The sequence below is a fragment of the Dipodomys merriami genome, unplaced genomic scaffold (assembly GCF_024711535.1).
Source record: "Dipodomys merriami isolate MVZ:Mamm:240054 unplaced genomic scaffold, mDipMer1.0.p SCAF_104, whole genome shotgun sequence".
Taxonomy (NCBI): Eukaryota; Metazoa; Chordata; class Mammalia; order Rodentia; family Heteromyidae; genus Dipodomys; species Dipodomys merriami.
The window spans coordinates 4,063,088-4,076,678 of record NW_027202316.1 but is presented as its reverse complement, the minus strand read 5'-3'; the positions used below and the strand labels follow the sequence as shown (position 1 = coordinate 4,076,678).

General features: G+C 40.3%; 1 protein-coding gene across 1 annotated transcript in view; it reads right to left on the bottom strand.

Moving 5' to 3' along the window:
* The window catches only part of Vps41 (VPS41 subunit of HOPS complex), a 127,747-nt gene that overhangs the window by 17,715 nt on the left and 96,441 nt on the right, over positions 1-13,591 (bottom strand). Inside the window, exons 15-22 of the mRNA XM_069998503.1 lie at positions 12,977-13,038; positions 11,411-11,492; positions 9,123-9,215; positions 5,430-5,557; positions 5,046-5,190; positions 3,665-3,706; positions 2,989-3,039; positions 1,843-1,980 (exon numbers count right to left, since the gene is read on the bottom strand). Coding sequence (XP_069854604.1) covers positions 1,843-1,980; positions 2,989-3,039; positions 3,665-3,706; positions 5,046-5,190; positions 5,430-5,557; positions 9,123-9,215; positions 11,411-11,492; positions 12,977-13,038 — 741 coding nt within the window. The remainder of the gene's footprint in view (positions 1-1,842; positions 1,981-2,988; positions 3,040-3,664; positions 3,707-5,045; positions 5,191-5,429; positions 5,558-9,122; positions 9,216-11,410; positions 11,493-12,976; positions 13,039-13,591) is intronic.

Sequence of the window (13,591 nt, the reverse complement as noted above, 5' to 3'; positions counted from 1 at the left end):
GAGAGCAATCATACTTTCAGGAATAAATTTGCCAAGGCTAGAAAGTTGGTGCTCTGCTGTTAATGATTCTCAGGCATAATCAAATCAGATTCACAAAGGCAGGATTTGAGCCTGAGAACCACATCTATACTGCAGGAGAAAGGACAGTAATGCTTAATACTGCTTGCAGTATTAAGTAATACGTTAATTCCTACTATCCTACTAAAATTTCAAGCTTGAAAAAAATAATTCTTCCCTTTAATGCAAAGACAAGACCTCAATTTACAAGATCAAAGATCCTTGTTGTGGCCCCTTGACTTCTCAGCTTTAGGCTGAGGGCTGTTTCATTCAGCAACCCAAGATTCACCTTGGTCATGAAAACCACTCTACCTCCTGTCTGTACTTTTGTAGAGATTAAATGAAACCAGCTACATAAAAGAGCACATATAATATGTTATAAATTTCCACAAACTCTGCATCATTCTCAAATGAACAAGAACCAGGTAACTTGAGAAGCTGTGTGGGGTAGGAATTTTAACTTTTTGTACAACTACTTAATAATAACAATTTTTTTAAATGAGAAAAAAAACTGAAAAAAAAGAAAATAACAAAAAGCACTCACTTAAAAATACAAAACTGTGGGTGATTTTAAATTTAAGAATTGTGGTGATTTTAATTCTCAAGACTCTGGTGCTAGGTAATTGTCCCTTTGATAGGATATCAGGGTATCTATCAGTTTCTGACTCATTCCTATTGACTCAGTTTCATCAGTTCAAAGTAAGGTCAATCTGGTTCTTGAAGATTTCAACCAGTTGCCAATTTGCAATCACTCCTCCTTTTAACCATTGCTCAACTCCAGCAAAGACAAATAACTAATAAAAGAGGAAGACAGACTCTTCTAATGCAGAGATATCTGAGAGAATAAATGATGTTGCTATTTTAATATTCAAAAGAAAAGATTACATTTGCTGTGCATCTATCTTTAGATAGAACAGGTGAACCTCTCTATTCCATGACTTCCACTTAATGTTAGGTTGAATGCTATCTGCTGGCCAATCCACTTTGTCGTTCATGAACTGCTTACAAGGGTAGCATTCTATTGTTACAACTAAACCTAAATGGAAATAGTTCCTAGGATGATTAAATGTACATAGAATTCTTTTAAGAAAAAAATGGAATGAGATCCATTTAAGAGTCAGGAAATCCTGAGCATCTCTGGGTGTCTCCAGAAAGGGGCAGTGAGCTGTTTTTGACATTCACAGACTTCCCATCGTGAACAATGACAAAGAATATTCTCTAATGAAGACATCAGTGACCCCATACATTCTTCCTCTGTATATTCTTCTGTACATTACCCTGTACAATGTACAGGTAAATGGGAAAGAGGGACTAGTAAGCAGACAATCACAATGCAACAGAGAGTGTTAGAGAAATACAGAAACAGGCAGATGTGTAGAGCAGACAGTGTGCAGGACCAAAGTTATCAGCTCTGGCTTAGAAAACCCGACGCCTGGCTGGAGTGACTGCTGCTGGCTTTGGACAGTCCATGTTGCTCAAGGCTCAGCTGGAGAGGCCTCCCATGCCCTGGAAGACTGACCCAATGCTCCCAACTCTGCTGTTGCTTCAGCTTAGGGTTGCCAGGGCCTGGATCCTGGACTAAACCATTATTCCTGGACTCTTCATCAACATCAAATACATTTCTTGTCAGAATGGCTCACTCACACCTAGAACCAGCTGCAGTATGAGCAGCAGTCTTCCTCTTGAACAGGGATGGAAAAGGGAGGAAAAGCCAAGGATGACAAATGACTTAGCCCTGATGACAGCTACTTACAAAGTTCACAAATGGGAAAGTCTCCACCTTACCTTTTCCAGTGGGCAGTGAGTACTATCTCGCAGAAACGGAAGTAAGTTTGGTCGGTCATACTCAGCGTAAAGACTGATCTGTTTTTCATGGTAGCGCTGGCCCTTATGGTGGTCTCTCTTGAAGAGCTTATGCAAATACTACAAGGGACAAGATAACCCATAAATACTAATGGGAGAAAAAAAAATGCTCTACCCACTACCTCTGCCCTAGCCTCCTCCTGGAATGAAGGAAATGGGGGAAGAAAGGAATGTGCCATGTAGCTGATATCCCTGTTCCTACCATTAGACTTTCCTCGGCCACTGTAAGCTTTTCTCCTACAAGTTTAAAGGGCATAGAAAATAGCTGCTCCTGATTTACTCCCTGATAGTACAGTATATGGGATTGAAGTGGTCATAAGGATATCTAGACTGACAAGCCTTCACAGCAGAGCCCCCAAGACTGCACGGGACATGGGTTAGCCACTGTCAAGTGTGTGAGGATGAAATGAGGATCTGCTCTTTGACCACTCCGGCACTGAGCGCAGAACAGCTGTGTGTGTCTCCTTGGCAGGAGGACTCAACATCCACAGAGTATACTTGGCTTTTGCAGTAATTCATGACCTGGTTATATTTAACGACACTTATGGGGGAAGGAGCCTACTTCTAGATTCCTAGTATGAAGCACTAAAATGACCATATTCGATTATAAACCAAAGTTCACATGCCTGTCCTGCAATTAAGCCTTGGATTCTTAATATTTGCCACAGTTTAGCAATTTCAGCGGATTGTTTGCAGTCAGACTGCCGATCTGCACAGTGACCTTTGTGAGAAGTTCCCATTATAACACCCACCAGTACTGAAAGGTGCTGTGGTCTACTGTTCCATGAAAAGGGAGAAAGACAGTACTGCACTCCACATGGCTGCAAGTACCTCTAAGTCTGCACACTTACATTTCTTCAGCTATAAACTCAAGAGGGGGTAGTTCTATTTGTAGTCTTCACTGACTTCCTTAGAAGCTGCACTAATTTGTGTTCCCACAACTAGGTATAAAGGTTCTTTTCTCCCCACTCCCTGTATCCTTACCAATACTTCTGCACAATTAATATATACTAATTTAAAATAGAAAAAAATCTTTAAAACAAAGGCAAAGAAGACAATAACACTTACCACATGTTGCAACTCTGGCCTGTCTTCTAATTCTTCCACTACCTTTTTAATCTGAAGAAAACAAAGATTAAATGTAGTTGGGAAGACAAACACAGTGGTAAAATTACCCAATGAACATCTCTCTTCCTTCTAGCTCAAGTAGTTTCAGATGTTCATTCATGAATGCACATCATGATTTAAGTGTCATTTATTCCCTGTGGAGGCTTGGTTCCCTAATATGATGGTCCTGAAAGGTGGAAGAACCCTTCCGAAGTAGAAAAAGGATTAATGTTAATCCCAGAGTAGAGTAGATGCAAACAAGAAGAGATAGTTGTAAAAAGACTGCAGGTCTTTTGTAGACAAAAGATACAGATAGTTTCCCCTCCCAGTTATCTTCCATGCGTCTTCTCTCTTTTACAAGAGCACTGCTGGGCCTCATATGTGTCTCTCCCTTGCTGCTTCTCCCCCTTCCCCCTCTCCTTCACCCCCCCCACCCCCCCCCCCCCGTCTCTTGCCATGGGCTGTTCTGCAGGGCCTTGTGTCAGCAAGAAGGCATCACCAGATGCATCGCCTTGAACTTGGACCAGTGCACTGAGTCAAAAGAAACATCCTACCTCTCGAAGTTACCCAGTATGTATTATGGTCTTACTAGCAACAGAAAAAGGACTTCCAGATATAAAAATAACAAGATACTTACAGAAATTTTATCTTCATTGTCCAAAAGCATGTCAACAGCTTTCTGAAATATAAGAAAATAGTCACTGAAAAACTGCTACATGAAAAACACGATGCAGTGCATACACAACTGCAGTTAACGGTGAGGGCTCGTGGAGGAGCACCTAGCTTTACAATGGCTCTTATATATGACATTTACAGAGATACGGATTTCCGAATATATTTCACTCTGAGGTCTGAGCAATTTGCATATACTAAGATGATGTTTTGCAGTAACTTGCTAAATAAAAGCATCCTGATATATTCAAAACATCTGCCATATTCTAGCCTCCTCAGGTACCTTTGCCAGTTCTGTTGTGACTCTCAATAGTATCTCATCACTGTAAACATAAAATGAGCTTCTCTTCCAATGACTCAAACCTTCACTGAGTTGTCTGAACAGATGACTACTACTGTACATCACAGTCCTGGTAGTGTAACTGAAACATGCAATAAGCCTCTTGGAGCTTTTGGGCTTCTGCTTCTAGATTTATTTAAAACTTCTATTTCAGCAGAAAAAGCTGGAAGTGGCGCTGTGGCTCAAGTGGTAGAGCACTAGCCTTGAGCTGAAGAGCTGAGGGACAGTGCCCAGGCCCAGAGTTCAGGCCCCACAACTGGCAAAACAAAAACAAAAACAAAACTTCTATTTCCTCAATAGATAGACTATGAGGAGAAGTGCAGGGGTGGGAGAGGAAGGTGGGGGAGAAGATGGATAAAGGGAATGAGAGGGGCTGAGAGAGACTATCACTTTGTAAGAACCACTGTGAACTATGAAGGGTGGAGTGGGGTTCCACTGTTCAATCTAAACTATGACAAAATAACACATTCTATATTTCCTGGGCCTAAGTATCACTGAGACCAATGGACACACACATGCTGGATCTGTGAGTGCCAGAAAATAAAACAGTAACAAGAGGATCTAAACAGAAGTTCACTTAAATTTAAATTCTGGGACATGGAACAAGAGGGTTAAATGACCCAAAGCATACACCAAGTTTCTATGAAACATATAGAATGTTTTATTAAAAATTACTTTGGGAATTTTTAGGAGGTACTAGGTTTTGACTCAGGGTGTTATGCTTGCTAGATAGGGATTTTACTGTCCCAGCATATCTCTGGCTAAAAAGTACTTCAGATAGACAGACAGACAGACATCTTTGCAAGTTCTACACCAAAAGGTAATTGTTTTTAAAGAATAATCATATCAAACAAAGGACACCTGAATACAAGTACTAAACTAACTTATAACACCGAGCATGGGAAGGCAAGTCCCAGCTATGATCAGTGAGCATATGGAGGGTTAAGCGGTCTATAGAGATGTCTAATGATGAGACAGAGTTTATCACTACTAATCAGCACCTTACCTCTGAATCAAAGTCCATTAATAAGACAATTTTGTCCTTGATAGAACTGAAAAGATTATGTTTGTGGATCAACTGGAAAACATCTTTATGTCTTAATGTTAAGTATATTTCCAGAGCATTGCTGTAGTTTTTATCATAAGTATACCTGGCAATAGAAAAACTTTTCATTAATATTCACTAGTTCTGGGAAACAGTTTCACCCACTGTCCTTATCTTCTAATTGTTTGAGATTTATAAAAAAGTTTTTTAAATTAGGAGTACCTGTAGAAAAATGGTAACAAAAAGCACCCTCACCCTTCAGTTTGCCAAATGTTAAGCATGAGAAACTTTTCAATATATACTGATCTGGGGGTGGCGGGGAGGGAGAAAGGAAAACATACTCACAATTCTGCCAGAGTTTTAAGTAATGTCTTGTTCTGACTGTCTTTCTTCAGGTGATCCCGAACTGCTTGGACTATTACGGAATTGTTATACAGATCTCCAGGCCATTCTCTGATGAGTGTGGCAAAACCCTAACCAAAGTAAACAACAGAAGAAAAGAACACTACAATCAGGCATGATGGGATGGAGTACACACTTTGGTTTTCACCTTGTCAGTCCAGGATACATATAGAAACTCAGTCACCATAGTCCCTCCTCATTCCAGGGGTTGGGGCTTCCTATCAACACCCAGAGGAGGGCATGGCATGCTGAGAAGTCTCGCCAGGTAGGCCTCCTGGGGTTTCACTCTATAGTCTGATAGCCAGTGTATTCATGCAAAGAAGGCTCCAAAACCTCACCTATAGCAGAGCCCGTGGAAGCTTCTGGATCAGCAAAGATGATACATTCTCAGAGGGCAGTGCCCTCAGAGAGGGTGCAGGAACACTGTGCCCCATGCACGCCTTGACCTGCGCATCTCTTTTCCATCTCTGTGGTGTTGAACATGCTGGCCTGAGTTAATCAAACCTGAGGAAGTTTGTGGAAACCTCCATGGATAGCCAATCAAGATGCACAGGTAAAGAACTTGGAGCTTGACCTGGCAGGGGAAGGTACTGGGGGTCAATCTGTGGGATGGAACATCAATCCAGACAGATTGTGTCAGAACTGAAGTGGACTGCGGATGCCCATCTAGTGTTTGCTGCAAAATAGATGGCCTGCTTGCTGGTAAAACATTATACTTCTAAGTCACAGAAGTCCTCTGCTCTGGGATGGTGTGAGAACAGAGGAAAATGGTGTTTTTCCAACATAAAAATAGGATAACAACCCAAATAAACAATGCTTAGATGTGAATGTATGATTACAACTTTGGTCAATAAAGAGCTCAGTTAGCTTTTAGACTGTGAGCTTGCAGGAAGTGAAAAGAGGGCTGGAGAATCACTGTATAGTCCTCCACTTACTGTTCCTGGAAGGCAGGCATCCACTTGTGCCTGATGAAATGTTCGAAAAGCAATGTACCTGTTCCTTCTACAGGTGCCACAGCCCACACAAAGGTTAGCTCTGCTGTAGACTACCACATCTGGATGACATCACTAACATCTTCCAGATATGATCTAAGTCACCTTCACTCCTACCGCTTTCTATACACTTTAGGTCTGGGCTGCTGGGTGTTCCCACTTGGGACAGACTCCTCCCACAGTGGCTCTAAACCTTTAACAAGTTAGTCTTTGTTTTCCTTCTACTGTGGCTTCTAACTCTGGTTTGTGTTGGGTTTTAGGACTATGGCTTAAGTCTTAATCCCTAGCTCTATCTTTGGATCCCAAATTTTATGACTCAGAGAGAAACCCCAGCTTGCCTGATTTGACACTGTTTGCCACCAATGGCTGATTCTTGGCCAGTAGCCTAGCCTAAACTGCCTATGTCTTCCGCTTCTCAACTTCTGTGCTCATAAGTTAAAATTTGTGTAGTTAACTTACTGGTTTTGTTTGGTAAAAAAATTAGACTTATTTGTACGTCAGCAAAGAAAGGGGTAAAAATGTCCAATTTACTAAACAGAGCCATATTATTAATATTAACTAACTCCACTAATTCTTTAGTAGACAACTAGTGAATTAGTTTAAATATTTGAAAGTGAACACAATCTGGCAAAAGTTGTTTCTGTACAATACCAGGATTTGGTAAGAAGAAAATAACAGGACCAGTAATATTGTTTTCACTGAAATGTCACTCAGTTTCAACTAAGATAACCCCTGAAAAGGATGAAGAGAAATAGTAATAGACATGCATTTGCCATTTAAACCACAACCTTTCTGCACGTTAGCATGATTGCAATTTGACTCTATGGATTTGGGGAGGAAATGCAAACAGAACATAAAATATTCATTAACTAAAAGATTACTTTGGATGAAATTTCTCTTAAGACTTTGCAATGTATGAGAAGAAACAGCCTGTAAAGACTCTACCAAATGGGCAACTATCAGTAGTCCTGAGAATAGAAACAATTCTGTTCAAGCAAAGAAAAAAGCATGGCTCTGCTTTCCCTCCTTCCTATCCACACAAACCCCTCATCATATTACCTACTTCTAATACAAGACAAGCCAGGTGCTGATGGCTCATGCCTATTAATCCAAGCTGCATGGGAGGAGAGGTCTGAGGATCGTAGTTCAAAGCCAGTCTGGACAGGAGAGTCTGTGAGACTTTTATCTCCAATTAACCACCAAAAGGCTGGATGTAGAGCTCAAGTGGTAGAGCCCTATCTTGGTCACAAAAGCTCAGAGATAGCACCCAGGGCCTGTGTTCAAGCCCCAGGAACAGGAAAAAAAAAAAAAAAAGACAAAATGAATAAGGAGTGTGTGATTGTGATTTAAAGGATGAGTCCATGGCAACCATTCCACACTAAGCTTCTGTCTGCTTAATTGGCTTCATGCACCTTGAATAAAAGTGAAAAAGCACTGCCACCATCGACCTGTGGCCATAATGAGTATTTGAAGGACATAGCCAGAGAACTAACTGTAAGGACAGAGCAAGCAGGGGATAGAACAACACCTGCCACAGTAAGTCAAAGGTGAAGAAGTGTGCATTGAAGGAAATGCCACAGGGCTGGGAAGGTGGCTCAGTAGTAGAGCGTTTGCCTTGCATGCCTGAGGCACTGGGTTTGATTCCTCAGCACCACATAAGCAAAAAGAAAAAAGCGGGAAGTGGCGCTGTGGCTCAAGTGGTAGAGCACTAGCCTTGAGCTGAAGAGCTGAGGGACAGCGCCCAGGCCCAGAGTTCAGGCTCCACGACCGAACCATGCCCCTCCCCCCCCAAAAAAAAGAAATGCCACAGAAATCATGCCATTTTTAACCTCACACATATTACACTAATACTATGAAAACAAAACTTAAGAATTTAACACACTTCTGCTTGGTTATAAATTAATAGGCAAAGATTGGAAACTAGCTATATGGCTGGAAACACAATACAAACACATTATGGGGCATCATTACCTGCAAGAAAAGCATATTGCTTCTTATCTTTTTTAGGAAGAAAATATTTTAGAGAAGTATCTTTATTTCAGGGGAATGGGCAGGTTCAGGGAGATTTGGGATGAGTGGCTGGGAAAGTCTTGCTAATTTTCTCAGGTTGGCCTCAAATTCATATTCTTCCTGCCTTAGCTTCCAAGTATGGGATTATAGATGTATTCTACTGTACCCAGCTTGGTTTGTTTTCTAATTGCTTATATATTGTTAGTAAACTGACTTTTAATGCTATTAGCAGCACAAAATTCTCATCCACATACTATCAAAAATAGAATACTGCTTGTTTATTTCTTGGGGGTAATTTAATTCAAAATCAAACTGTAAGTTGAGACTAATGGGAACTAAAGTATGAATTATTTATAAGACCTTAAATAATAAAAAGTATCTGTAACTTTCTTAATAGTCTTAACAAGACAGATACTCTAAAATATTCAGGAGCAAAATACTACAAGCCTGAGGTTGAAATTATACTTATTTCTTTTACTTTGGCTAAAAAGTTTTCCAGAGATGACAGCAATCTGTAGGATAACTTTGGTGAAGGGAATTTAAAACAGCCTAAGAGTCAAATCATATGAAAGAACTGTGACAAAATCATGTAAGTCAAATCTCTACATTTTTAAACATCTTCCATATACCACACCTCATAATCACTTTCCAAAAACTCATGTAAGATCATTTCATAGATGAGTGGTTTCAGAACCGGATCTCCTCTGGGCAAATAAGGACTAATGGCCTAGGGGAAGAAAGATAAAAAGTTCCTTTAAAAAGTGCCACGACAAAACTTTTTCCAATCATGCAGAAAACATAAAAGCAGAATTTTCTTTGGGAAACTGTTAAGAAAAGATCCGAAAGAATTCTTATTTTCTAACAACAAATTACAATATATTTTCAAAAGTATACACACACACAGATACCTACATGTATGTAAGTATACACCAATGAATAAAAAACAGCCAAGGCTAGCCTTTTTCTTTTTCCTGATCAATGGATAAAAAATAGTCAAAGTCAGTGTCTATTTTTTTTTTCTTACTGAAAATCTTTAGTAAGAGGAGACTGAGGGCCATGAAGGTTACAACAACTCAGTAATCAGAGCAGGGGTCATCTTTTCTCTTCTCAGTGACTTGGTGTATCAGTCTTCAACAACTCAATTTTATCTTTTGAAATGAAGAAAAATACATCTGTGTCCTCAAATATTTCCAATGTTGTGTCCAAATTCTGCCTAATGACCCTCGTGCCTTACACGTCACCCATTGCTACGCCTGGTACTGGGGATGGGAGCTCACAGCTCCTGAGGGAAAACTTGCAGATCCTTAAGGAGATAATGGCAATAGGATGTGGTGGGCAATGCCATAGGGCTAAATAACTGCTACAGAGGAGGATTCTATGGACCAAGGCCTGACTCTACTGGGCAAAGAAATTAGAGGAAGGCACATGGCAGGAGCCACTGGAGCACATGAACACACATGTGTTCAGAGAGGCCGAAGGGGCCCAGACTTGCCAGATGAGGTCACTGACGGGACAAGAGGCTAGGGAGGAAGGGATGTGAGGCCATGGGAGGAATCCCAATTTTACCCTGTAGGTGGAGTGAAGTAACAGCCAATAGAATTCAGAGTCTGAATTTATATTCTGAACAGTGATCTCTGGACTAGGACTGTCCCTAGATTTCTCCACAAGGGTGGGAGCAGTGGTTCCCAAGGGAATAGGAGGGGCCCATTGGGACTGATGTGCTAAAATTTTCAAGAACTGGAGAGTAGGTAGCAAGAGTGACAAATTCTCATCAACAGCAGCGGCTTGGAGCTATTACATTGGGAGAATGAGCATACAGCATGTCATAAGCACAGGTTCACAGGAGAAGGACCAAATCTTGACAGAATATGGATTTACTCTAATCTGAGTTAGTAACATCTGCAGTCTATCTACAAGGAAAATCAAAGTCTGGGTCCTGAAGCCCAATGACTAGATAGTCTCTCAGCAGAAGCTGAGAGCAGAAGCTGAGGAGAGAGGCTGAGAACGTTTATGTGGCAGGTATAGGCGAAGCAATAACTGGGACTTTCAAAAAAGTACATATATAATTATGACAGAATACTCAAAAGGCTCACATGCCTATTATATCACAAAAGTTTTGTTTTAAATAAACATAGGAAAAAAGCTTTTTCAGCTTTTTGTTGGTACTGGTATTTGAACTCAGGGCCTCATGTTTGCTAGGCAGGTACTCTAACCAATATGCCATATCCCCAGCCTTTTATTGTTTAACTTTTTGGATAGGGTTTTGTGTTTTGCCCAGGGTTAGCCTCTGACCATGATGTCCTCTTACTTATGTCTTCTTTGCGTCTGAGATCACAGGAGCATGCCACTATACCTAGCTTTCTCATTAAAATGGGGTCTTGCTAATATTTTCCCTGGCTGGCCCCAAACTATGATCCTCACAGGTGTGCCCTGGGTGTTTATTTTATTGATTGATAGAAATGTTACATACTAAGGCAATTTATTTATTAGAGCTAGGCAGTCAAGTCTTGTCACTTGTCTTCTAGCAGGTAAATACTATTTGAATGTTGAAAACACGGCTAACAATTATACTCTGCTTTACAGTAATTCTTCTATAAATTTGAAGAAGTCTTACATTTTACAATCTACTAAATAGAAGTATTCTTATTTCCCAAAATCATTAGAATAAACATGAAAACTTTATCCACATACAATGAAAGCTGGAAACAACTAAGAAATCAAACATATCATATAAGTAAAAATTATACAGATATTTATATTTTCTACAGACAAAATATAAACTACTTCATATTCTGAAACAAATTATTCAAAGTTTTTTTTCTTTCATACTATTACTCCTCAGTATAAAACTGCTACTAATTTTATTTCTATCTCAATAAATTACATGCAAAAATTACAAGTCAAACATAAAGCTGTGCATACCTTAAGCTGTCCAATTTCTTTAAATTTATAAACTTCATATTCCCAGAGTGGTGCGTTTTTCCCAAGAATTTTCTGGCATTTGCTGGCAGTAAAAACATCCCCGGGGGAAATGAAGTATATATGAAAAAAAAAAAGAGTCAGAATGGACATTTTCCACAGTGGTTAAGATTAACCTCTCTCTTTTGTTTTTGTTTTGTCTTGAGTTTTTTTGTTTTTGTTTTGTCGGTTGTGGGGCCTGAACTCTGGGCCTGGGCACTGTCCCCCAGCTCTTCAGCTCAAGACTAGTGCTCTACCAGTTGAGCCACGGCGCCACTTGTGGATTTTTCTGCTTATGTGGTGCTGAGGAATCGAACTCAGGGCCTCATGCATGCAAGACAAGCACTCTACCACTGAGCCACCTTCCCAGCCCAACCTCTCTGAGTTTTGACAAACTTCTATCTCCAGCACCAATGAATAAGAAGTACTAATTTCTCACTTTGGCTACTGAGGTTGACAGAAACAATGAAAATTAAACAAAGTATTTAACATAATGATGAGATTTTTTTAGAAGACTACAATGAGTTTTCCCCAATAACTTTCTTCTCCAGAGCTTCTATTTCTGTAGAGCACTGCTGGTTTGGGGTCCTTCTTGCCTGGAAGAAAACTTAGCCTCCCTCAACTGTCAGTTCCTTCCTGAGTGGTTTTGAACATGGGCCACAAAGTCAAACCTCAGGAACTGTTCATGTAATTGAGTCAAACCTTATTTACGCCAGGAAGGAACACATATTCTTTAAACTCCCTTGGGGAGAAGCAGTCCTGAGGTCTTTCAGGATATACACTGCAGTTCCAGGGGCTCTCAGTGGACCATATGACCTCATTCTTACTTCCTGCCTACCACAGACCCCTGAAACCCATGACTCGAGGGTCTGACTCTTCCATCCAACTGCTACCCTCTGGTTGGGAGGCCAATTCTCCTTGTTTGTTCTGGGACAGTATTTCCAGTTTGTGTATAATGCAAATAGCCCAAGAAATCCCAGGACACAATGTCTCCTTCCAGGCAAATGGCAAGTCTGACTACTGTCCAGCACAATGAGGGCAATGAATTCTTCCAGAACAGCCCATTAGAAAAGATGTCCTATATTCAGGGTCCCTATCCAGTAACACAAACCATGGCTAGGCAGGGCCAGTGGAACACTACTCGGCTATGAGAAGTAGGGACTGCAGGTCTGGGGTAAAAGGCTGATCTACTTGCTATTAGTTCTGGTGCAGGAGTGCTCTGGCCATATCAGCTCCTAAGATGTTCCTTAGGTCTAATCCCAGAGTCTTGTGTCATCTGCCAGAACTACAAAACTGGCACATTAACTTTTTACTTTATCAACAGGAATATTACACATACTTTCTCCTTGACACACCTCTCATTAAAACATCAGAGAAATCAATTCCCTTTGGGGAAAGTGGTGTGTGTGTGTGTGTGAATCTGTTTTGTGACTGGAACCATTAATACTAAAAAAAAAAAATGTAAGCTGCAATGAGTGTCCTCTTTTTATTCATATTAATATTAATAAATAATCATGGAAACATCGTTACCGTGCTGCTGTGTCATAGTCTCCTCTCTCTATCAAGTGATTTATATATGCCAAGCCAATATCCTAGGGAAAAGCAAATGAAAGGATTTCATAATTCAGCTGGGAAACTGAGTCTCAGCTTCTTAGTGAGCTGTGACACTGGGGTCTTGTCCTGTTAGTCTGTAATCTGTCCAGATGCCTGCTGCTTTACGTAATTATGCTTGCTGTGTCTTCTAGTATATTTATTTAAATGTACTTGTACCTTAAAAAACAAATTTGGATATTCAGGTTTAAGAAAAGACACAGCATTGCTATTTTAAAGACTTCTAATCTGCTGCCCTCTTAAGATTTTCTGCAAAGGAAACTAAAAACATGGTCTAACACTTCCATGTTGTCACTGGATAAAAATTTCTGTTTTTCAGGCTTGCATCTGGAAACCTCCTCTACCCCACGTCTGAAGATCTGTTGTAAGAAAAATATGCAATGATCGACTATTAGATTAAGAAATATGAAATATTAAACTAAATTCATTTGGAAAAAACAAGCCATTAAGAGTTCCAAGTTCACAGATGAAAATGCTGGGCTGACAGCAAGGATGACCGCTTTTGAGCACTGCGTGGATTCACTCACTCCTCTG